At 44.9% G+C, this 23,934-nt stretch overlaps 1 protein-coding gene across 15 annotated transcripts in view; it reads right to left on the reverse strand.

The window, feature by feature from the left end:
- Window positions 1–235: 235 nt before the first annotated feature.
- Window positions 236–23,934, reverse strand: part of FGFR2 (fibroblast growth factor receptor 2) — a 107,060-nt gene continuing 83,361 nt past the window's right edge. For 7 of the 15 annotated variants that reach the window (XM_059881748.1, XM_059881747.1, XM_059881745.1 and 4 more), the window contains 9 exons: window positions 23,744–23,894; window positions 20,783–20,904; window positions 18,638–18,748; window positions 17,110–17,300; window positions 8,737–8,859; window positions 8,107–8,177; window positions 6,689–6,826; window positions 4,923–5,028; window positions 236–1,937 (listed from right to left, as the gene is read on the reverse strand). In XM_059881748.1, coding sequence (XP_059737731.1) covers window positions 1,773–1,937; window positions 4,923–5,028; window positions 6,689–6,826; window positions 8,107–8,177; window positions 8,737–8,859; window positions 17,110–17,300; window positions 18,638–18,748; window positions 20,783–20,904; window positions 23,744–23,894 — 1,178 coding nt within the window. In that variant the 3' untranslated portion in view covers window positions 236–1,772. Of the gene's footprint in view, window positions 2,030–4,922; window positions 5,029–6,688; window positions 6,827–8,106; window positions 8,178–8,736; window positions 8,860–17,109; window positions 17,301–18,637; window positions 18,749–20,782; window positions 20,905–23,743; window positions 23,896–23,934 lie in introns of all 15 variants that reach the window. The other 8 variants (NM_001205310.2, XM_010820098.4, XM_059881746.1 and 5 more) reach the window with 3 other exon arrangements.

Here is a 23,934-nt window from a genome sequence, read left to right on the forward strand (position 1 = left end):
AGACTACTCTGGGGTCCTAGGAAGCAATGAAGCCAGGATTTGAACAGCCTTTTCTGATTTTCCACTAGATCCACCTGTCCCAGGTACTGCTGGGTCCTGGCCAAGACCTCTGAGAAGTCACCTGTTTGTAGCAAACACAGACCTCCCCAGCTCTGCCTTCCTTCCGGGCGATCACACCACGCAGCACTGAGTCAGCGCCTCCGAGCACGGGAAACCACTTGGTAAGACACAAGGGTTAAAAAAATAAGCCGCATGACATTTATTTTGTCTTGTTAACATTAATATCTGTAGAAACATTTTTATTGTCAGTATAAAAATTAACAGGTTTTATTAAATACTTTCTCCAATTTCATAACACGTTAAAAATCAGTGTCATCCGCATTCATGTTGCACAGCCAGAGCAGAGTGAGAAGGTGTTTTGAAAGCAAAACACAACACGTTCATACAGAACGAACACCATGGCAGTAACATGACATTGGCATAGGGCGGGATCTTTCGGTGAGATCCTGCCAGAGGAGGCAGAAGCGATCCCTTAAAAAGATGGAAGGATCCCCCAAACTATCAGCAGAACAACTCAGTGTTTCCATTTTCTCCGACAGGGCGTGAAGATTCTAAGAGACTTCTCTGTTGCCAGTAAATCTGGAAGCTGTGATGAAGATTCGCCAAAGAGAATGCAGGCTGATCTGATCAATGTGCAACTTGGCGGGGAGAGGGGCAGAAGGCCAGCGGCTGGACAGAACATTCTTTTAGCATCTCGATGAGAGTTCCTCCTTTGAGGAACAGATTAAGGCATCTTTTTAGGAGAACGCTGGTACCGTTTGTCTTGGGAAGCCCAGTGAAAGGTTTATGGGCCCAATGACCAAGCTGTACCAAGACAACACACCTTCTCATCAATGGGCTCTTTCATACGGGCAGTTAGGTGGTTAAAGACCAATCATCTGACAGCAGAGCTGAAATACAAATAAACCAAAACTTCACTTCCCCCAAATTAGTCACATTTTGTAAATATTTCTCTTTTCAGAGGATCTGGTAACTAGTTAAGTTCAAGCAAGAGATTAACTAGTCTGGTGTGCTGCCTGCATAGAAATGCCACTTAAATTACCAAAAAAAAACACAAAAAACGATTGTTTTGTATATTACCAATTCATTAATAAATTAATGTCATATCATTTTTCCCTGAAAGCAAAAGTACTTTTCCACCTCTGCTCGGTGAAAATTAAGAAATTCTATGTAAGAAACAGCATTTAGCAAATAGCTATTTTTTAAAAAAAGAGAGAGAGACCAATTTTCTAGGTGCGCTGGGACATCCATTTAAAATCAATACAAAAAATAATTCCTTGTAAATATATAATATATATTTATACATAATTTGAATATATTTACATACATCCAGCACCTATATACTGCAATTGTGCTCTATAAGTGTGCGCTGACATATATTTTCTCCAATTATTACAAAATTCACAAGGCAGGCAGAACGGGTGTTTGCCTCAAGTCCGGCTGGTCCACAGCCAGTACCCACGGTGGGTCACAAGCACGTGGCGGCCCATGGCAATCCATTGCCCCCACAACCTTCTTGTTCTCCTGGTGAAGATTACAAGTCTCCAACTGGATAAATTCTTTACACGTGTGCCGATCACTTTTCCAAATATTTACTCCTCTGATCCATATATACAAGCCAAGCCAACAGGCTCCTGGAGGCAAGGCCCCCCCTGCTCAGTACAGCTAAGTTCCTGATGCCACCCTGTTTGGGGACAGGGGGACAGGCCCATTCATGTTTTAACACTGCCGTTTCTATGTGGATACTGAGGAAGGCAGGGTTCGTAAGGCATGGGGTCCGGAGAGAAAACAGAATCATCTCCCGAAGAGCAAGAACTCCTTGTGTCAGGGTAACTAGGTGAATATTGTTCAAGAAGCTGACTGAGGTCCAAGTATTCCTGAAAGAAGGGAAGAGAGACGTTTTATTTCATCTCGGGTCAGGATAACAAGGTGAATACGGTTCGAGAGGCTGACTGAGGTCCAAGTATTCCTGAAAGAAGCGAAGAGAAGACTTTTATTTCAAACACAGGCTCTTGGGATGTTGATATGGGAGTCAGGACAGGATGGGGGCACCCCCAGCAGGGAGATACCCACCCAGCCTAGCTCCCACAAAGACCACCTTGAGACCCTGACTTTATCTCCTCTAGGTTACCCTTCAATAGTTACAAACTATTGCCAAGTCGGGAACCCTAATACCCAGCTGAATGGTCACCTCGATGGGCACAGACCCCAGGACTCGTTGATAGACCACATGGTTCAAATCCATGCCGAGCAAAATGGGGAAGATATAAGAAGCTGTGGAAGTCCAGGACCTCCTTCCAGTGCTGAGACCCTGAATATTTATGTCACGAATTACATCTTACTATTGTAGCTTCTAGGATAATTTAAAGGGAATATGTCTTCATTCAGCAGGTAATTTCACAGATGCAATTCATTACTCTCAGAAGCTCTCTGAGTTGAAAATGTAAACAGGTTCAAAAAAGGCTTGGATAGACTCATGTGTGTTACATCCATAATGGACAGCAAAAGAACAGTTCAGGAAAACGCAGGCTACATTTCAAAGTTTTGCAGGTTTGAAATTCAAAAAGGGCTCTTCTGCTCCCTGAAGCTGGTGCTGCTCTCGGAAAACCCACCCAATGGCCCCCAGATAATATTTCTTTCGACTTAAAACAGGGTGAAAATCTTCTACCTCCTCTTGTGCAGCCCGTGAGCTAAGAATGGCTTTTAACTTTATGAAATGGTTGGGAAAAAGGGGGAAAAAAAAAAAAATCAAAAGAAGAATAACATCTCATGGTATTAAACTATGTAAAATGTCCTAAAATTTAAATTTTAGGGTTCATCCAGTTTTATCTGAACGTAGACACATTTATTTATTCATTTACACATTGTCTGCGCCTGTTGCTACAGAGATCCACAAAGAGGCCCATGAAGCTAAAAATATTGACTGTCTGGCCCTTGACATAAAAGGTTTGCAAACTATGAAAAGATTTTTAAACTGGGGCCCTACTGGGTCTCACTGCCTCATCCAGGCTAGCATGTTGGGGTGCTTCTGCTCACACCCCCAAAAGCCAAGGAGTATACCATGATGCGTGGTTTTGCTGAGAAGGGGATAAAAAGGTGTAGACCACAGCACAACCAGCCTTGGTGTTATCAGAGAAGGGCCCACAGAATGTTGGCAACTATACATTTTAACAGACAGGAAAAAAGGAAAAAAAACCCAACCCCACCCCTATAATTCATCACCAGGTTTGGCAAGAAAAAGAGTCCCCATCCAAGAATGGGGGATGTGTCAGCTCCAACAACATCAGCATGAACCACACGACTGGAAACAAACACGCCCACCACATCAAAAGAGAACTTTTTTGCTTACAATGATAAAAAATGAAATTTTGTCCTAAATGGAACCATTTTTCTCCAGCATGTGGTAATGATTTTCAGAAGGAAAGAACTTCGATTTTTATATCCGTTGGACAATATGGCATTCTGCTTTTTTTTTTTTTTTTTTTCAATTTTAGGATGCTAGATGTAAGTTTCAGGGTGAAAACAGGCTCACTTTAAATGTAAATATATAAATAAATGGCATAGAGCATGGATACAGGATCATTAAAATGGAACTTTAGTGCTTTTTCAGTTTCTAACTGAAGCCATAAATGTTCAGATCTGATAGGGGAAAAAAAAACCTAGAGATATCAGTGAATTCCAAGTCTAGGGTTAAAGGAACTTATACTAGAAACAACAGTTTTGGCAGGAGAAGAAAGTTGGTTGTTTTTTTTTTTTTTTTCCCCTTGAACTGTTCCTTTCCTTTCAACTTCTGAAGGTCAGCTGTATTCATTTAAATGCAATCTCTCCCTTTATCAGCCACAGTCAGACACACAGATAATATTCCTGGCTTAAGGCTTCAAATCACAACATTTAATTATTTTTAAAAAATCAATCTGAAACTATTAAATACATTATTTTAAAATAAATGTATTCTTTTCCTTCTAAAATGTTTAGGCAGTTTTAATCTTTTCTGTTGTTATTAAGACAATTGTGGGGGTTTTCTCCCCCTGTCTGGGGGAACACTGTTCTATATCCTCATTAAATATCTCTAATTAATTCACTATTTCTCTCTATTGTGGGTTTTTTTTCTGGCTTTGATGGGTTTATCACCTTTCCTGCTCACATCACTTTCTTTCTACAACCAAAGATCACTCTCTCTGCATGAAGTAGCCACTGACATGGCTGAGTGTGGACAGTGAGTGACAGAAGGGGGTTTCTTTTGTTGTTATAGGTTATAACTGTTTTATAGAAGATACATATTTTATCAAAAGTTTTCACTCATTAAAGGAGTGACTCTGTATGTATACACTATGACCATCCTGCGTTATACAGAAGCTGGAATGGCACAACTTCACTTCATCCCAACAAGTTCATTGGTAATGGACCACCAGCAGCCCTCAGAGTAATGACCAGCAGCCCTCAGAGTAATGACCAGCGGCCCTCAGAGTAATGACCAGCAGCCCTCACGCTAATGAGCAGGGCAAGGAATCCAACCAGCACAGAAACCCCAGCTCCCTCCCACTCAAATCTAAATGCTGCAGTTTTGGACATCTTTTTCCCCTTCCCCATCTTCCTACACACACACACCGTGGACCCACCACCCACATGCCACAGTGAGGGGCAGCCTCAGGTGGGGCCCTTTGTGTCTGGTTTTGTGAGTCGCAACTCTCAAGATGAAGTTCCAAGAAAAGTCAGGGTTTGGGAGAAACATGGTTTCAGTCTATCTGAGCCCTGGAACAATGATAAACTGTACCCCAGACTTCCACTGGGGAGGCTGCATTTCAAAAGCTATACGGGGGTTCCCCAGCAAGGACCCTTGGCTTCTGGAAGGAGGCTCTTACCTCATTGGTTGTGAGTGTGAGAATTCGATCCAAGTCTTCTACCAACTGCTTGAAGGTGGGTCTCTGTGAGGGTACCGCATGCCAGCAGTCTCTCATCATCATATACCTGGAAGAGATGGATTTCCTTGGTGAGTTACTTCCCTGAGGACTAGGGGTGTGGCTATAAGCCACTCTTAACAGTCAGTATGGAGAGATGTCCTCAGTTATGAAAATGTATCAGAACTGCCCTAGCAACTGAATTAGGAGGTGGTGATCCACTCTGCCAAAAGAGACACTGCTTAGTTTCTCTGTAAGGCACTTTGATTTACAAAAACATCACTTTATGCAAAATGCTTTAGGACAGTATCTACACCATCAAAAAAGACACTTCTGGGAATTCCCTGGTGGTCCAGTGGTTAGGACTCAGCGCTTTCACCACCAAGGACTGGGCTTCAATCCCTAACTGGGGAACTAAGATCTCACAAGCGATGTGGTACGGCCAAAAACCCAAAAAGACACTTCTGTTTTCCTGGTTGACTTCCGGTATCCCTGTGGCAGTGACTTATAAAAGGGCATCACATTTCCACACTTCTGGACACTGTGGGAAGAGCCAGGTAGGGGTGGGTGGGAATCCAGTTTTCCCTCCCCACACACCCCTGCCAGGACCAAAGCTGCTCTACTGTTATCTGCCTGACACTCTGGACAAAGGTTCCTCAGTTTTGAAAAACTGAAGTTTGATAAGCACAACATTAAGGCAAGGTTCTTATGAATTAATCTGTCGTCACTGAGCTATGCCTTCACTTCCTGATTAACTCCTGGACAGGCTTAGGCTCCCAGGCCTTATCTTGACGATGGGTTTCGACAGACCCTCTATAGTAGAAAAAGCCCCAGGAATGACAAGGAGCACAATAAATGCCTTTATATAATATACTATAAAATGTGACCATTCATCTGATGCCCACTGTGCACCGAAAAGCACTCATGGGATTACTGATATAAAATCCCCATGAAACAATACCCAAGAGACTGCAGTCTCTGGAACAATCCCTCTTCTTAGTTGACACTGGGAGCTGGGAGGAGAAACACCTTTTCAAAGCGCTGATTTTACTGCACAAGACGCTTGTCACCAACACAAGTAATTCCACTTAAAGTACAGGGTAGGTTTTGCTCGAAACCAGTTTTATAGTCAGATCAGGATTAACAGTCAGACTATATTAGCACCTGGACAAATTTTTAATCCTCTGCACTGAAATATGGCTAAAATATAGATAAGCAGACACTAGTTCATTCACCCTGAGGGCTGTGGTCAAAATCCATCTATAATAGCAATGGTCACAAAGAGGCTGCAGAAGCACCCACTCTCTACTCACAGTGCAGAGGCCACAGACCACTCATAAGAAATGGAGGCAGCCCCATGGGTCTCAGGCTTGTGCATGAGGGAAGGCTTGATGTATCTTCCTCTCACAGCGAGGACAGCACAGTGGCCCAGGAAGATTACTGTGGGGGCTCACTGTGGATGGCTGGGAGCCCTCGGCCAAGCACTCAACACCTCAGTGGGGTAAAGCTCACGCCACACCACCTCAGGAGGATGCTCTTTCTTTTGGACAGTCAGGCCTGTCCATGGAACTCTCTATCTCAGTTCTGGGATTGAGCCCAGAAGTCTCCGCTATTCTTTTTCTCAGGACGTATTTAGAAACCTGGGGGCCTAAGGAAACGGAACCAGCCAGGAGAAGCGTTAGTGGCGTGGTGGGTCCCCTTGGGGCATCAGGAGAGACAAGAGCCCTTACAGTTCGTTGGTGCAGTTTGCTGGCTTGTCCATCCTATGTCCTTCCTTAAGCAGCTTAAAAAGTTCCTCCACGGGAATCCCTGGGTAGGGCGAACCCCCTAACGTGAAGATCTCCCACATTAACACCCCGAAGGACCAGCTGCAAAGAGGGGAGAAAACAGCATTAGTAACCCATCTGAATCACAGAAACCTAAACACACCCAGTTAAGAAAACAAACTCCCCCGTGCTTCTTACATTCAAAGACAAATGACCGGGGCCCTCCTGCAGTTCATCCAACCTGCCCCTTCCTGCCCCCAGAAAGCATCCCCAGATGACAATGAGGAGATATTCTGATGGAATTTTCCATCAGCAGACAACAGATAAGTGATGGTAAACCATCACTCTTGGGGGAGGGTGGGAAGGGGAAACAAGGGATGGAAATTTGGTTCTTTCTTCCTCCGTCTACCACTTTCAAATAAAACTCTTTGTCTTTATGCAGCGTTATCAACATGAGCTTCTATGCTGGAAACACACCCTCACTGATTCTATTAGGGTGAGTTTCAGAAATGAAACTGACTTCAGTTTTGTATACAGCAAGAGAAGCAGCTCACTGCAAAACTGGAAACCACAAGGCTCTCCTTCTAGGACTGCTGAAGAGAACCAGTGGCCGTGGCACGGGCTCCATGCCTGCGCCAGAAACCCTCCTGCCCACACAAGAGTAGCTCAGCTAACTTTTTAACTTTTGGAATAATTATAGATTCACAGGAACTTACAAAAATAGACCAGCGCGATCCTCTGTACCTCTCACCCAGTTTCTCACAATGGTAACATCTTTCCACCAGATTTCCAAAGCTAGAATTCTAAAATACCGCTTGGAGCCTAGCCCTGATGGTATTTTTAAGCGTATCATAATTGAAATACTGTAGAGTTTTCACTCTATTGCTGTAATGTTATCAAGGCTGCAAAGACGAGGTTGGACATTTTTCAAAGGATAAACAGGGAGTAGGCTCTGTGGAGATCCCCTGAGTGGATCTCATCCCAACCAGCCTCCCTGTTAGGACAAACCTAGGATGGGGAAAATACGACAAACCGCTCTCAAGAAGGAAAAGTTGAAGAGCGCGAAGAACATGCCAACAGCTTGGCAAATTAGATGGCAGCTTTGTACTTGCACATCCGTGAGTGAGTTCAAGGGGGGAGCTTCCGCTCTGGCAGGAGCAGGTTAGCGGTTCCACCTCCCGTGTGCTTTGAAGCCAGGCAGATTAGTAACAGAGCATTGGTTACCAGCCTAGCAGAAAATCCGTCCTTTCTAAGGCTGGCTCCTGCACCTTCTCTGCGTGTGTGAAATGCAGCAGGCACCAAAGAAGGAAGGAAGGCGAGGAACGGACAAGATTTCTGCAAGTCAACCCCAGGGAGAAGGCAGCGACAAGGGAGTTACTCACACATCGCTCTGATGGGTGTACACTCTGTCGAAAAGGGCTTCGGGAGCCATCCACTTGACCGGAAGTCGGCCCTGCGAGCGTGGAAGAAATGTCAAACCCAGTATACTAAAACCACTTTACTTTAGCAGCCCTCACTGGGCTGTGCCCTGTTTATTTTAAGAGCTGACACTCTAATGGTTTTTGCTGGAGAGTCATTAGTGAAAAAAATACGCTCCAAAGGGACTATGCAGAGTGTGGGTGATGCACAGATACGGACATGTTGATAAAGGGTCGTTTCCTCGTGATCATACATCTTCCCCAGCACGTTGACACACCCTGGCCCGTTTCTAGGTGAAAATTAACCCAGAAACTCACAAGCTCCAATCTTTGCTAGGGAATTTCCGGACGAGGAGCCTTGTGAAGATCCTAGAGGCTGATTATTCAGTATATAAGACTGGTTCACTTTTACTGAGAGAGTCTTAACTCTTAGTAAGAGTTAAGCCTGAATTTGCTTATTGAGAAGTTTGTAAGGAGTAAAGCCAACGAGCAGGAATAAAAAGGCATTGGTTGTTCTAGTTCTGAACGTTATCTTTCACCTGGAATGCTCCGTGCCCCCAACACCCTCCCACCAAATCATCACCGTAGACTCACATTTGTGGTCTTTTTGTAATAGTCTATATTGTTGATATCTCTGGCCAGTCCAAAGTCAGCTATTTTCATCACGTTGTTTTCTGTTACCAAAACATTTCTGGCAGCTAAATCTCGATGAATGCACTGAAATTAAAAAAAAAAAAAAAAACTTCTTTCAAAATGCTGTAAGGATAAAAAGGTAACACAAGCACTTCTTAAAATGTAGACAGAAAATACAACTGAAGTCAAAAATTGGTGTTTCTTTTCTAATTAAAGACTAAGGCCCCAACTATTTCAAAGAGCAAAGGTAGATAAGAAACCACATGCCTTTTTAACTTCAGTTGACTGGCATCCTTCACATTGTGAAGACTCAAATGGAATTTTTTCCTCTCTGCAGTTCAGGACCCTGTTTTCTTGCTCATTTTTGAGGCTGTCCCCCTGCTGAGTTCCACCCCATCCCTTCTCTTGGCTCACTCTCCTCCTCTCTCCCCACCCCTTCAGATTCCTTGGCTTAACTCCTCTCTCCCTCAAAACAGAGGACCTGTCCCATTAATTCTGTATATTTCCATACATCCTCATGGCTCCCATTCTTAGCTACATAGGAAAGATCTTCAAATTCTTATCTCTATCCTGACCTCTCTCCTGGGATCCAGATTCTCACTTTTATCAGGCTACAGGACATTGCCACATCCCTTTGGCACCTTAAGTTCAAGGTCTCTACTCTTATCTTCTTGGTCTTTTTCATACACACCTGTGATATACACACCAGACTTTTTTACACACTCCTCCCAAGTTCTTTTTGATTTCAACTCCCAAATGCCTCTCCGATCTGTCCACCCAGCTCCCTTCCCACTGCCACCAGCTTAGTCCGGGGTCTCATCACTGCCCACCCCCGTGCCCCACAGGAGGCCACAATGTCTGCACGGCAGTCTCTGTGCTTCCAGACTTAGCCCTGTTGCATCTTTTTTTCTGTTTCCCTCAAATTTCGTTTCTGAAGGAGCTGGTCATATCTGTTCCGGGCTTATATCAAAATCACTGCCTGTCTATCCAAATTCTCTGTCCAGTTCTCACCCAACACCTGGCCCCCACACAGGGCCCAACCTATATCTGCCACATACACAGGGGCCAGGCACTGAGATGCTTACTGCAGGGCAGTCGATTCATGGTACTGATGCGATCTCTTCAGTCTCAGAAAGCTCTAGTTCTTGTAACTTCTATATTTCCTTTCTCAAATGATATGCTTTTGTAAGCTGTTGAAAGCATTTTAGTTGTACTTTAATATACCAAAATTTCATCAGGATACATAGTAATTGGGGTCCCAAATCATCACCTCCTGTTTTTGGAAATGTAAGGTAGACAGAAGTAAACAAACATCCCTAACAAAGCCTTTTACACAGGTTCTGGGCAAAGGCAAAGTATTATATGAAGGAGAGACTCCTAGCAACCCCTCTGATATGGGTGAGATGGGGCTGATTTTAGATAGATACTACAAGAAACAGGCCATTTTAAAAAGAAGCAAGCCAAACTCTCCCTGAAGAATGAATTAGGAATCATTTCTTTCCACCCACCCTCCAACTAGTCCTTGTTTTAATCCCCGTCTGTGGCCCCCTGGATGGGCTAAGGTCATTGAAGAGAAAGCAAGAGAAGCCCACACGCTGCCTGTGCCCGGCCAGAATGGAAGCAGGAAATGTGAGAGCTCCCAGAAGCCGCCCGGGGATCCGGTCGGGGCAGGAGCCGGGTTCCTGGTTTTGGAGGCCTCTTCAAATGGAACTTCCAAGTCCTGGGCCAAACTCTCCCGGTGGTGTGCTCCCCGCCGACAAGACTCTGTGCGTTTGGCAAGCCATGCGGTCAGAAGAATCTGGCTCCCTGTGCACGGGGCTCCGACCACACATAAGGGCTCAACTCCGAGTCACCGTGATGGCGACCTCCATTTTCACTGTGAAAGCCAGAATCCATCACCAGCCTCCTGCGTCCCAGGGGGCTGGGAAACACCAAAGCCAACCCTCTGGGCTGAACAAGAAGAGACTTGGAACCAGTACCCAAGAAAAAGAAAATAACCAACGTCAAGCCAAACTTCCATCATCTGCAGAAATCTGAGTTGTTCTCCAGTGCAAAGAGCTGGCCGTTTTATATAACTAGAGCTCTTTGGGATATTTGGTATTCCTTTTTTTTTCTTTAAATAAACGAAGGTCAGTGGGTCCCTAAGGGAAGGAAGACGAGTACCTCTATGACCCTGACAGTGTGCTGGGTGCCTCTGCACAGCTGATCACATTAAATTTCCAAGGCAACTTATGAGATGGGTGTTATCATAGCCATTTTAAAGATGAGGAAGCTAAGCTTAAAAAAAAAAAAAAAAACCAGCAAAAATAAAAACAGCTGTTAAAAGTTAAACACCTTGGAGGTTTAACTGTCCTTAAGATTTTATAAAAAAGAAAAATTAGTGTACTTTACACTAAAAATAGAAAGGCTTGCATAACTAGGATAAGGCTCAAATACCACGTCACCCACTGTGTTACTGTACACATCACAGTGTCTCTTAACTTGTCCATCTCCAGTGTCTCCAGCTTAAGCGCAGGACTGCAGGTTCATCTCTACACACCCAGCACAGAGCCTGACCCCATCAATGTCCACTCAGCTGAATTTCTAATTACACTCCATCAGCAATGAGCCAGATGTCACAGCCAACAGTTCCTCAGGTCTCTAACAAACACATTGCCCTCCACTGGGACAGAATCCGTGTGGCACAGCTAGGATCTGACCTGTCCCCTGCTTTTCCATTTTCCACTACCCGAAATAAGCCCTCCAGTTTTAGAAGCAGGTTCCACTCAGGGCACCATCCTTAAGATCCTCATCTAGAACCTGCTTAAACCTGTTCTAGGTCCTTAATTACAGGTGGCCTTTGGCAAAGAGCTTTGGAAATACGACTGCAAAGCCTTAGGAAACAGACTCTGTCCCCTCAATTCCACCCTGGGTTGGCAAATGAAGCCCCAGCACACGGCATTTTTTCTCATCTTCTTGGTCTTCTTTATATACACCTGTGATACACACAGAATCCTTTACACACTCCTCCTGAGTTCTTTCTTATTTCAACTCCCAATGCCTCTCCAGCGGTCCTCTTCTTGGTCCAGAGAGGCAGGAATATCTGAGAGCAAGATAGCTGAGTAGAAAAGCAAAACACCAGGTCTGGGACCAGCCTCTTTATTCTCTGAACTGACGAGTCCTCATCTCAGAAATGAGCACAGTGACATACACACACCTGGGCTCAAAGGTTTCCTGGAGTTTCCTAACAGACCCCAGCATATTTACCCAGAGGACAGGGATTATAAACACACCTGTTTCTGAGTTATTCTGGGGTTGCGGACAATACTGTATGTAAAATGTTTGCCCCAGGCCTGCTGGACATTAAGCTCTCAAAAAGTGGTAGTGATTAGTAGTGTAATTATGATTACAGTACTCCTAATAAGAGTACTTTCAGTTTGTTCTAAAATGTATTCTTTTCCCCATTTTGCTGAGTTCATCTGATCCTCTGTTCTCTTTCCACCACACCACACAGCAAAGCAGGAAGGCTCTGATCCTCTAGGCCAGGGTGCGATGCGGGTGGTGGGGCAGGACTCAACCATCTTCTGTCTCCTTCTGCCTTCCCGAGACTCCTCTCTGGACCTCTGAACCACATTCTGGGTTTCCTCCTCCTCCTCTGAGGGTGTCTCCTCCGTCTTTTCCTGTGCTTTAAGTCAATCTGTGGACTTGAGAGGTTTCTCAGGGTTTGACTCCAAGCTTCTGTTTCTGCCTCTCCCCAACCTCCCTGCCCAAGGTGAACTCATCCGTTCCTGTGCCCTGAACCTATACCTTTTTCACTGGCTCCAGTGCCTCACCTAGCCCCCCAGAGCTGAGCTGCAGCCTTCAGCTTCCTGGCGGACATCTGCCTTTGAATGACCCTCGGACACACTGGAAATGCACCTGGGGTTTCCCACCGGAATCAATTCCTGCCACCGCCCCTGCCCCTCCCATCTTCCTCATCCTGATAAGCTGTACCACCATCATACCGCCGTCCAGTTTCTCAAGGTGGAAATCCAGCAGTCATCCTTGGTCCCTCTTCCTCTCCCTCCCGTATCTACCCCATCCTTTAACTGTCCTGATGGCAAAATATATCCCAAAGCAATCTACTTCTCTGGTATCTGTCAGAGCCAATAAACCTTAGCCAAAACCATGGTCACAAGTAGCCGGCTTTATACTGTGAACCTGATCCAAATCACTGCCCCTTGGAGGGGGGAAGGATGGCAACCTACTCCAGTATTCTTGCTTGGAGAATCCCAGGGACAGAGGAGCCGGGTGGGCTGCCATCTATGGGGTCACACAGAGTCAGACACGACTGAAGCGACTTAGCAGCAACAGTAGCAGCAGCCCCTTGGAGGCTTCCCCAGCGCCAAGAGCTGAGTCTTGCCTGGGGCTGTCAGCTTCGGAATGAGCAGGGCCTGCCTCCACACAGCCTGTCCCTCTGCAGGAGGGCTCAGCCATCACGTTTGGTCCCCAAATCCTCCAACCCCCGATTCCTGCCCCCATGCCAGGGGCTTCCTCCACAGCACGATTCTCAGCCTTTCAACATGCTTACTTTTGTGCCCACGTTTATTGTTGATTTCTAAAACCAGCTTGAACATCTGGAAGTTCATGGTTCACATATTGCTGAAGCCTGGCTTGGAGAATTTTGAGCATTACCTTACTAGCATGTGAGATGAGTGCAATTGTGCGGTAGTTTGAGCATTCTTTGGCACTGCCTTTCTTTGGGATTGGAAAGAAAACTGACCTTTTCCAGTCCTGTGGCCACTGCTGAGTTTTCCAAATTTGCTGGCATATTGAGTACAGCACTTTCACAGCATCATCTTTCAGGATTTGAAATAGCTCCACTGGAATTCGATCACCTCCACTAGCTTTGTTTGTAGTGATGCTTTCTAAGGCCCACTTGCCTTCACATTCCAGGATGTCTGGCTCTGGGTGAGTGGTCACACCATGGTGATTATCTTGGTCATGAAGATCTTTTTTGTACAGTTCTTCTGTGTATTCTTGCCACCTCTTCTTAATATCTTCTGCTTCTGTTAGGTCCATACCATTTCTGTCCTTTATCGAGCCCATCTTTGCATGAAATGTTCCCTTGGTATTCCTAATTTTCTTGAAGAGATCTCTAGTCTTTCCCATTCTGTTTCTTTCCTCTATTTCTTTGCATTGATTGCCGAGGAAGGCTTTCTTATCTCTCCTTGCTAGTCTTGGTTTTAGAAAAGGCAGAGTAACCAGAGATCAAATTGCCAACATCCACTGGATCATGGAAAAAGCAAGAAAGTTCCAGAAAAACATCTATTTCTGTTTTATGGACTATGCCAAAGCCTTTGACTGTGTGGATCACAATAAACTGTGGAAAATTCTGAAAGAGATGGGAATACCAGACCACCTGACCTGCCTCTTGAGAAACCTATATGCAGGTCAGGAAGCAACAGTTAGAACTGGACATGGAACAACAGACTGGTTCCAAATAGGAAAAGGAGTATGTCAAGGCTGTATACTGTCACCCTGCTTATTTAATTTATACACAGAGTACATCATGAGAAATGCTGGGCTGGAAGAAGCACAAGCTGGAATCAAGATTGCCGGGAGAAATATCAATAACCTCAGATATGCAGATGACATCACCCTTATGGCAGAAAGTGAAGAGGAACTAAAAAGCCTCTTGATGAAAGTGAAAGAGGAGAGTGCAAAAGTTGGCTTAAAGCTCAACATTCAGAAAACTAAGATCACGGCATCTGCTCCCATCATTTCATGGGAAATAGATGGGGAAACAATGGAAACAGTGTCAGACTTTATTTTGGGGGGCTCCAAAATCACTGCAGATGGTGACTGCAGCCATGAAATTAGAAGATGCTTACTCCTTTGAAGGAAAGTTATGACCAACCTAGATAGTATATTCAAAAAGAGATATTACTTTACCAAAGAAGGTTCATCTAGTCAAGGCTATGGTTTTTCCAGTGGTCATGTGTGGATGTGAGAGTTGGACTGTGAAGAAAGCTGAGCGCCAAAGAACTGATGCTTTTGAACTGTGCTGTTGGAGAAGACTCTTGAGAGTCCCTTGGACTGCAGGGAGATCCAACCAGTCCATTCTAAAGGAGATCAGTCCTGGGTATTCATTGGAAGGACTGATACTAAAGCTGAAACTCCAATACTTTGGCCACCTCATGTGAAAAGTTGACTCATTGGAAAAGTCCCTGATGCTGGGAGGGTTTGGGGGCAGGAGGAGAAGGGGATGACAGAGGATGAGATGGCTGGATGGCATCACTGACTCGATGGACATGGGTTTGGGTGAACTCGGGGAGTTGGTGATGGACAGGGAGGCCTGGCGTGCTTCAGTTGATGGGGTTGCAAAGAGTCGGACACGACTGAGCAACTGAACTGAACTGATTGTTGATTTCACTTGCTGTCCCCCACAGTGCCCGCTCCAAGAGGCGGAGGATGGCATCCATTCCAGTCACCCACAGGGAGCCTGACCCAGCGCACCAGGCATCCGAATCAGGAACACTCAGGCATATTTGCTGAAGGATTAATAAAAGCACCAGGCCAGCCTTCTACCACTTTTATCAGGAGTAGCTCCTTGCTGAGCCCCCAAAATCATCCCCCCTCCACACCAGAGCAGGAGGACAGAGCAAGAAGGACTGGAGGGTCAGATGTGGGGGAGCCTGCAGGCAGGATGGCTTCCCAGGGTTTTACTTAGCAATTCTTCCAAGTTACAGAAAGGTAAAATAGAACAATGGATATCCATGTTTGCCAGATTCAATTCTTAGGCTTCCTTGCTCTCTCTTTCTCTCTATACCCAGACTCCCCCCACTCTCTCTCTCTCTCTCTCTCTCTCTCTCTCACACACACACACACTTTTTGTGGCTGAACCATTTAAAAATGAGTTGCAGACTTCATTAGCAGGTATCTCCTACCTTAACACAAGACCTTTATCACTGCCCCCAAATTTAACACTGAAACAGTCACATTATCTAATATACAGTCCATACACATATTTTAAATGCTCATAAATGGTTTTTACAAAAGTTGTCCCCCTACCTCCCACCCAGAACAGGAACCTAGTCCAGGATCACAAATTTAGTTGTCATGACTCTTAAGCCTCTTTTCATCTGGAACCCTCTCTGCAGGATTTTTTTTTCAATCTTTTGTGACTCTGACATTTTGAAGCAATGTCTTGTCAAATGTCCCACATTCTGGATCTGATTGTCTGACACGTTAGCTGGCAAAGTCTGCTGCAAACACACACACACGTACACATGCACACAACTTCACTCTGTCTTGGTTTCTTAAAATCTATACATTGGGAGATTTTATAGGAAAAAATATTTTTTTTGAAAAATCTTCAACTCTGAACTCTTTTGCTAAGGAGAAAAAACCAGAGCACGTGGTAACTCTGGCTGTGTTCCCACCTGGCTACAGACAGCAGGGGCCGAGCTGCAGCGGGGCCCTTCCTGAATCGCTACGTGGTGTGATGCGACAGTGGCCACCTTGCCCCGTCAATGACCGCCATGGCCAAGATCCAGCGGGGGGATAGAGGGTCCACGCCCACCAGAGGCTCTTACTTCTTTGGGGACACGAGGAATTACTGATGTTTCATGACATGCCAGAGCAGATAAGAACTGACCCACCTCTGCCCAAGGAAGAAGCTATGGACCGTCCCCGAAGTGTGGGCCAGGGAAGGACATCTGGGGCCAATCCAAAATGCCCCAGGGGACATCTGGGCACCCGTCTAACTGCTTTCAGAATAATTCAGATGTTTCAAGTTCCAACTGCATGCGGCATGCTCGGAATGCAAGTGATTCACCTCAGGGGACCTGGCCAACTTTTAACCGCAGAGGGTCACCTCACGAAATGAGACAAAATAAATCCCGAGAATACCTGGCTCTCGATGTCACCATAACATCCCATCATTTGATCTCCGTTCCTAGAATCTTTAACTTGATTTCAAACTCCAAACCACAGAGACGACACCCAAAGTCCACATCCAGAGACTCAAGAACCACAAAACAAAGCCAAAAGATCATCGGCACCAAAGGCAGCGCCCCCTAACCCCGCTGCCGTCCACCTGGAAAGCTGGTTCCCCAAAGGGTGCCGGCCAGCCCATCTCTGAGAAGAGACATCTTCTCTGCTCAACTCTGCGGCGCTGCTACAGGTCTATGACGCAACTCTGGCTGTTAAAGAGTTCATCAAACCCCAGTATGAATAATGCAAGACATATTTTCCAGGTTGTACAAGACAGGCCAGGGCTTGATTCGGCAAACGAGCACATCCAAATGGTCTGTTTTCTTCACATATTTTTCACTGGAATCCATCCAACCAAGGAGAAGGGGAAGGACTCACTTTCTGGGAAGCCAAGTACTCCATGCCCCGGGCCAGCTGGTAGGTACACGACACCAGGTCCTTGAAGGCCATCTGCTCCTCGGGAACGCGGTTGATGTCGTAGGAATACTCCATCCCGGGTGGCCTCCGGGCGCGCAGGTATTCCCGAAGGTTGCCTTTAGAGGCGTATTCAACGATGACATAGAGCGGCCCTGTGGATGGAAAACACGAGCTGGAGAGGCAGCGAACCCTGGAGCTGCCCTGGGGCAGCTCTGCCAAGGAGTTCGTAGCTATTACAACTCAGTGCTTTATTATTATTTTTTTTAATTTAAACATACAGAACGGCACACACAAAAACAGAACACCTGCCTTCTAATCTCCCCCCAAATGACAACGAACACCCGGTCGAGGTAGACTCAACAGTCTTTAATAAAACAGAAATGCTTCGTGAGTGCCCCTTTCTTGTCATGTCCCCTCTTAGAAAGCAAGGGCTACCATAAATTTGCTGCTCTCATTTAATTTTAACAATTTTACAAACACGTGTATCAATAAACGATGTATTATTTTTAGCAACATCAATAAGTAATAAAGACACAGCTTTGCAACAGTTTCCCCCCACACATGATCTTTCTGGAAGCCAGTCAGGCTGATAAAAAATAGATCCAGATCATTCCGTTTAACGCTTACATAGATTCTACCATATAAATATACCGTGCTGTATTCATCCACTCCCCCGATGGGTGTGTTCAGGCGTGGGCCATTGCCCACGTTGTGCGACGAACTCTGCAAGCCAGTGCATGGCTCCTTACACACGCGTGCGATAATGTCCCTATGGCACAGACCAGCCTGTTTCCATGTGTAAATGTTACTGGCACACAGCGAGGCCAATTCATTTCTGTATTGTTTGTGGCAGCTTTCTCACTCCAGCAGTAGAGGTGGGTGGCTGCCACAAAGCCAAAAATACTTACAATAACCCTTTACAGTCTCCTGACTCCCGGTAGAGACCTCAAAGGGAAATTGCCGAGGCAAAAAACAGGCATTCCAAGTTTATTAATTATCATCAAACTGGTTCCCAAAGTGACACAGATCATTTATGAGAGAAGCCAGGGTTCTCACTCCCCGGAGGAAGATAACATGTCCTTCCTGTCCCCTCTTTAAGGCCACTCCTGGGGACTCACCCATAGCAAGACATGGTTCCTCAATCCCATTTCAAGGGAAGAACTTGTCAACCAAAATGCAGGATCTTACATTGGGAACTCTCTCTCTAAACATAATGAGATGGCCTTTTCCAAACACCCTCTAGGTTATGTCCAAAAAACAACAGGACGCTACAGGCCTTCCCATCCAGGGTCGCCCAACATCCACCTTTCCCCCTAGACCCCAGGCATGGTCATCAGGAGCGCCTTCCTGAGGTGGGTTTTATAAAAAACTTTAAACATGTGCTTAGGAGGCTCTAGGAGCAAGATCTAAACAACCATACACTTCTAAAATGACGCTGATGCTGAACCCTGGGTTATGTGAATGAATGCATTTTTTTCCTCCTACTCACCATCCTGAGTACAGGCTCCAAGGAGATTTATGATATTTTTGTGTTTCCCAATCATCTTCATCATCTCCATCTCGGACACCAGATCAGAAAGGTCTTTCTCAGTGGCATCATCTAGAACATTAGGTAAGTTGCAGATCAGTTTTGCTACTGCTGGTTGATGAACATTTGGTTGAAACAGAATGAAATTGAATTTCTGAACCAGAAAAGACTTTCCAAATCACCTCTCTCATCTTACTGGTGAAGCAGGAAATGCCCAGAGAACTGCCCTCCTCCATGTCAAATAGCTAATTTGGGGTCAATAGTGTCAAAAGTCAAGACAACTATATATGCCTTGGGCACTAAGGCCAATTCTTTCCCAGCAAACCTCACAGACATGGGGGCATTCTTCTCTACCAGGAAATAATTCCACCCTCTAGCAGATAGCAGGTATCTCAGAAAACCACATCAAATTTCATGGGACCTAAAAGCAACTGTGAGGACTTCTGTGGAAGAGGAGGAAGGGGAGGAAGATGGGGGCATTTCACATACTTCAGACTGTCTCTGGATCACAGGCTGCTAAGCTGAGCCCTCAAAGCCCACAGGGCACTCACAGATGGATTCAGACAAGGACAAAAGTTCCCATACCAAGGACAAAAGTGTGCGTGCGTGTGTGTGTGTGTGTGTGTGCCCGCTCCTGCATCTTGAGGGGCTGAAGGTTCTCGCCTTCTATGGGCTTCCCAAGGGGCTGGGATTCCCATACTAAGATAATTAAAGTTTTTAAAACCTCTCTGCTCCATAATTTCAAACAAGAACAGCTTAGGTCCTGCATATCCTGGCTTGCAGTTAAGCTTCCAAAAAGTGGCAAGATTCTTCCTCAGGTACCTGAATTGAACTAATTCAATATGGGAAAATCTGAGCTCACCCCAAAAGGAGGATAGGCCATGGATAGAAGCCATGCTGCATAAAGCTCTTTGGCTTCACAAAAGGAAGAGCAACAGAAGTGCCTGGAGTGTAAAATCCACACGGACACCCATGGAGGAGCGCACACCTGCCCCTCAGAGGGCGAGGCTCCACTGCAGTGACACACGGCGTCCTCTCTAAGCTCTGAGATGCCCACTGGCTATTAAAATGACCACGGCTGATGTCTGTGGTCTTCCCAGGCATCACACCCAAAGTGGGGAGCAGCTCAAAATGTCCTCATTTTCCCGGGGAGCCATTCAGATCCAGAGCTAAGGAAAAACAACCAAAAAAACACCCAACACCTTTCCAACGATTTCTACCCTGCTCCCTCCTCTCAGGAAGAGACGCGATGACTCAAAATCCCATGAAAGAAAGAAAAAGCCTGACCCTGGGTGTCCACAATGCGTGAGACTCCCCACCACTGCCCAAGCACACACATTCTGAGAACAGACCTGTCTGCCAGGACATGTGGGAAAAACTCTGCTTGGGGTGTCTTTTCTGAGATGCCCACAATGGGATTTATAATGTAACCGTTTCCTATAACTCTTCTCATAAAAGAATACTGTGGGAAGATGAAGTTAATGGTTAAAAGGTCTTTAGGCTCTTTGGCTGTAGGCATGAGCAGGGTTGGAAGGTTAACACATAAATATTCAGGCTCCCACGAACGCCTCTCGACGTTCACATCTCTGGGTCACTGCTCACTCGTCCCTGAACATGTGAGCAATTCTACACCCGCATCAATGCCATGCGCTCCCTCTTAGCTTCCTAAGCAACTCTCCCAGACCAGGGCCATTCCTGCTCAGTGCCTCTTGCAAAGGAGAAGGACTGGCCTCCTCTCTCTGAGCCTTCTTGGCTCCCCCTAAAAAGGCCAACTTCCCTTTATTTGTAAGCTAAGGTTTGTGTTCTGCATCCAACGTGCCAACACTCATCTAAATTAATCAATTCTATGTGAGTCAATATTTTCTAAGCATTTCCAAATATAAAGGGAATGAGCTACCACTTTCTAACAGAACTGGCTTTTCTTTTTTATAAGTGCACACTGCTCAAGATAAATAGTCTGTCCGAGATGCTGATTTATACCGAAAACTTCTCAACCCCTAGGTCAACTATGTGCTCTTTGACCCCGCACCATGATAGAGTTCACACAAAAGGAACATCCTTGATAAGGCAACCCCTTTCTCCTCCCTCCCCACACCACCCCCTCACCTTTCAACATCTTCACGGCCACAGTGACTGCTTCCTTGGGCTTCTCCTTGTCAATTCCCACTGCTTCAGCCATGACCACTTGCCCAAAGCAACCTTCTCCCAGGGGTTTGCCCAGCGTCAGCCTGAATGTGTAAAGGGAGGATTAGTACACGGCATCTGGTACAGCGAGGGAAATTCCAGAACTCAATATAAAAATCTTTCAGCAGCTTACAAAAGCATGGAGCATTTATCATATGGAACTAATGAGACTTGGGGAACACACGCGTCTGAGTATTTTCTTAGTGACGCTTTAGGGAATGTCAGTGACTGCTGGAACAACTATTGAATGTCACATTTGTATTCTTGATTTATTTTCTTTAAGGAAGGTATCCTTGCGAGTCAGGTGGTCAGCTTTCCTAAGTGCTAATGAGGAGAAGCTTTGATCTTGAGCCCATCGAATATTTGTAATTTAGAATGTCTCAAAGAAAACCGTTAAACCTGTTATTTTTTTTTTTTTGTCTCTGTGAAGTGATGTCTTTAAAAATCACTATTATTTAAATACCAATGGATTTTATGGTCACATTCTGGGCCAAGTTACAAGATATGAATCTTAAACACATTTCAAGGAATCTCTGTTTTTTCATTAAAGGAAAAAGAGAACTCTAGAGAGGGGGGATTTTTCTGACATATTAGTTCAGAAATCCTTATGACTACCCAAAATTAATAATGAAGAAAATCCAAAGTGAACACAACAAACTAAGTTTCTAAGGTCAGAAGTGCTACATGCATCATGCTAATAGCCATATAGACTCCTTGGACATCGCAAAAACCAACAGAATGGAAGCGACTTTGGAATACTTACAAATGTGGGTTTTCATTTAAGTATAACACAGCAAAGTACTGAGCTGCCACTAGTAAGCAGTACTTTTGCTAAGTACGCAATGGTTTGAAAAAGTTAAAGCAAAGACCAAGGGCAGCGTGTGCTATGCTGAGGTCATTCCCTTCCTACCCTGAGCTAAAATTAAATTTAATATCTTGGCAGAAAATAAACATTTGCATTGGAAAAATGGCTAATTTATGTCCTATTGCCCTGCTACTACAAACATAACAATCCTTTCTTTGTACAACATCTGCCTCCAATCTAATAAACTGCTTCTAAATAGCCTTCATTCATTGGAAATCTGCTCCACCTATGGTTGTGCTAAACACTATTCTGAAACACTTAGCACTCAGATTTTCCGCACTCAGGGTCCTCTGGGTGGGGGCTGACAGACAGACTCCCACTGTTGCCTGTGGTGTCACAAGTGGCAAAAGCTATGGCTTGAACCTGGGAGCTACAATTTCTTAAAATATGATCACAGCTCCCCGACTCAGTCCTATATCCATAGGAATGTGCACAAGAACCCACCAACTTGTTTAGTCAAGCCCAGGCTCGTGAGAAACACCCCCTTCTCACACTCCACAGGTGAAGAAATCATTCTTGGTTTTTTTCTGGTGCCTCACTGGTAAGAATGAAGTAAACAAGTCCTGAATGAATGAACAAACAGCACACAAACAAACTGGAAATCACTTCCGTTAACACTCTAACAATATGATACCAGTACAGTAATTTGGCTCTAACTTATGGCGTATATTAATATCTCTAAATGAGCTGTTAGGAAACAAAACTGGTTGGAGTTGTGTGAGTCAAAGTTACAAGTGCCATGTAAGCTACCTCTCCTTCCAAAGAAAGGCTCCTCATCACATCCAATCTCTGGAAAAGCTTATCTGTGTATTTCCAAATCTGTGCCTGAGTTCCTTCTCTAGTCATTAGACACTTCTCCTACATAATCTCAAGAAGACAGAGCAAATGTCAAGACCAATAGGGTAGCTGTACATAAGCAAGTCAAAAGCTTATTCCAGTTGATTTGATGCAGAGGTAGAGTCAGCAATTTCTACCTTCCATTACTCTCAAGCTGTTTAGACTCTAACCACTACAAGAGAGACCCTGGAAATGAGCTGACAGCCCTTCAATGACCATCATATTCACTTCAGAAGGTAGACTTGGGGGCTGGCCCCTGGCTGGAAGATCGAGGGCTGGTAGCCCAAGATCTGTCCACTGGCTGGATGTCCATCTTGCTGAGATTTGAAGTTCAGATCTCACCGGTTATGAAGGGAAATTCACAGGAGCCAAGAATTGTGCTCAGTCTGGGGAGGTCTGTACCGTGATCTTCATTTTATAGAAATGAAGTTCAAAAAGAATCAGGTAACTCATACAGGGTTTCCCAGCCACTGCTGGCAGAGCCAGGATTCAAATCTAGCCCAAGAGAATCCAAAGTCCATGAACTTGATGCCAGACCAAGAAATATACAGCTCTCAACAATGCCTTCACCAGAGCCCAGGTGGCCACACTTGGACTGATCTTATTGGAACATCTCTATATCACCCAATAAGGAAAATATTATGGACCATAAGAAATTCAATGGCAGGTACCATATTTGAAGATTTACAGCCCAATATTATATTAATAACTAGTAAAAACAGCACTGTTGGGTGAAGATTCTTAAGGCAATTTATATTCTATATCTAATCCCTCTAAAGAAATGAACCATAGGACAGTCATGAACCAGAAGTTAGAATGTCAATTCTGTTTTATAAATGGGATAATCCCACCCATATTCCATTTGACTGGATCTAAATTATCTAGAAAGTAAAAAAAAAAAAAGAAAAGAAAAAAATGCTAACAAGGTACCATTTTGTTTGCTGACTAGACATGGCTTAGTAGCTCTGCTTTAAAAGAACTATTAAAAAAGAGCCCATGACAGAATCAGTTCTTTATTTTTCCTGGAGTTGATTATTTAAAAATATAATCTTACCCATTCCTGTTGATGTCATCACAACAAGACTTTGGCAATTAAGCATCATAAACAGAAAACGTCAACCCAATGTCCTCATTTATACTTAAGTCTTCATTGGGAGAAGTGTCCCCACTCAAGTACTCACTTATCTCTTGGAAACTCCCATTTGGGATCTTCTGGCAGCTCGTACTCGGAGACCCCCGCCAGCATGGGGGTGTCTGCAGTTGAAGAGAGGCGAGTTGTAATCCTCACCAACGGGGTATTGGAGTTCATGGAGGAGCTGGACTCAGCAGAAACCTGGATACAAAATGCAAAGACACAGATGTAATCCTGGCT

Source organism: Bos taurus, chromosome 26 (genome assembly GCF_002263795.3).
Source record: "Bos taurus isolate L1 Dominette 01449 registration number 42190680 breed Hereford chromosome 26, ARS-UCD2.0, whole genome shotgun sequence".
NCBI lineage: Eukaryota > Metazoa > Chordata > Mammalia > Artiodactyla > Bovidae > Bos > Bos taurus.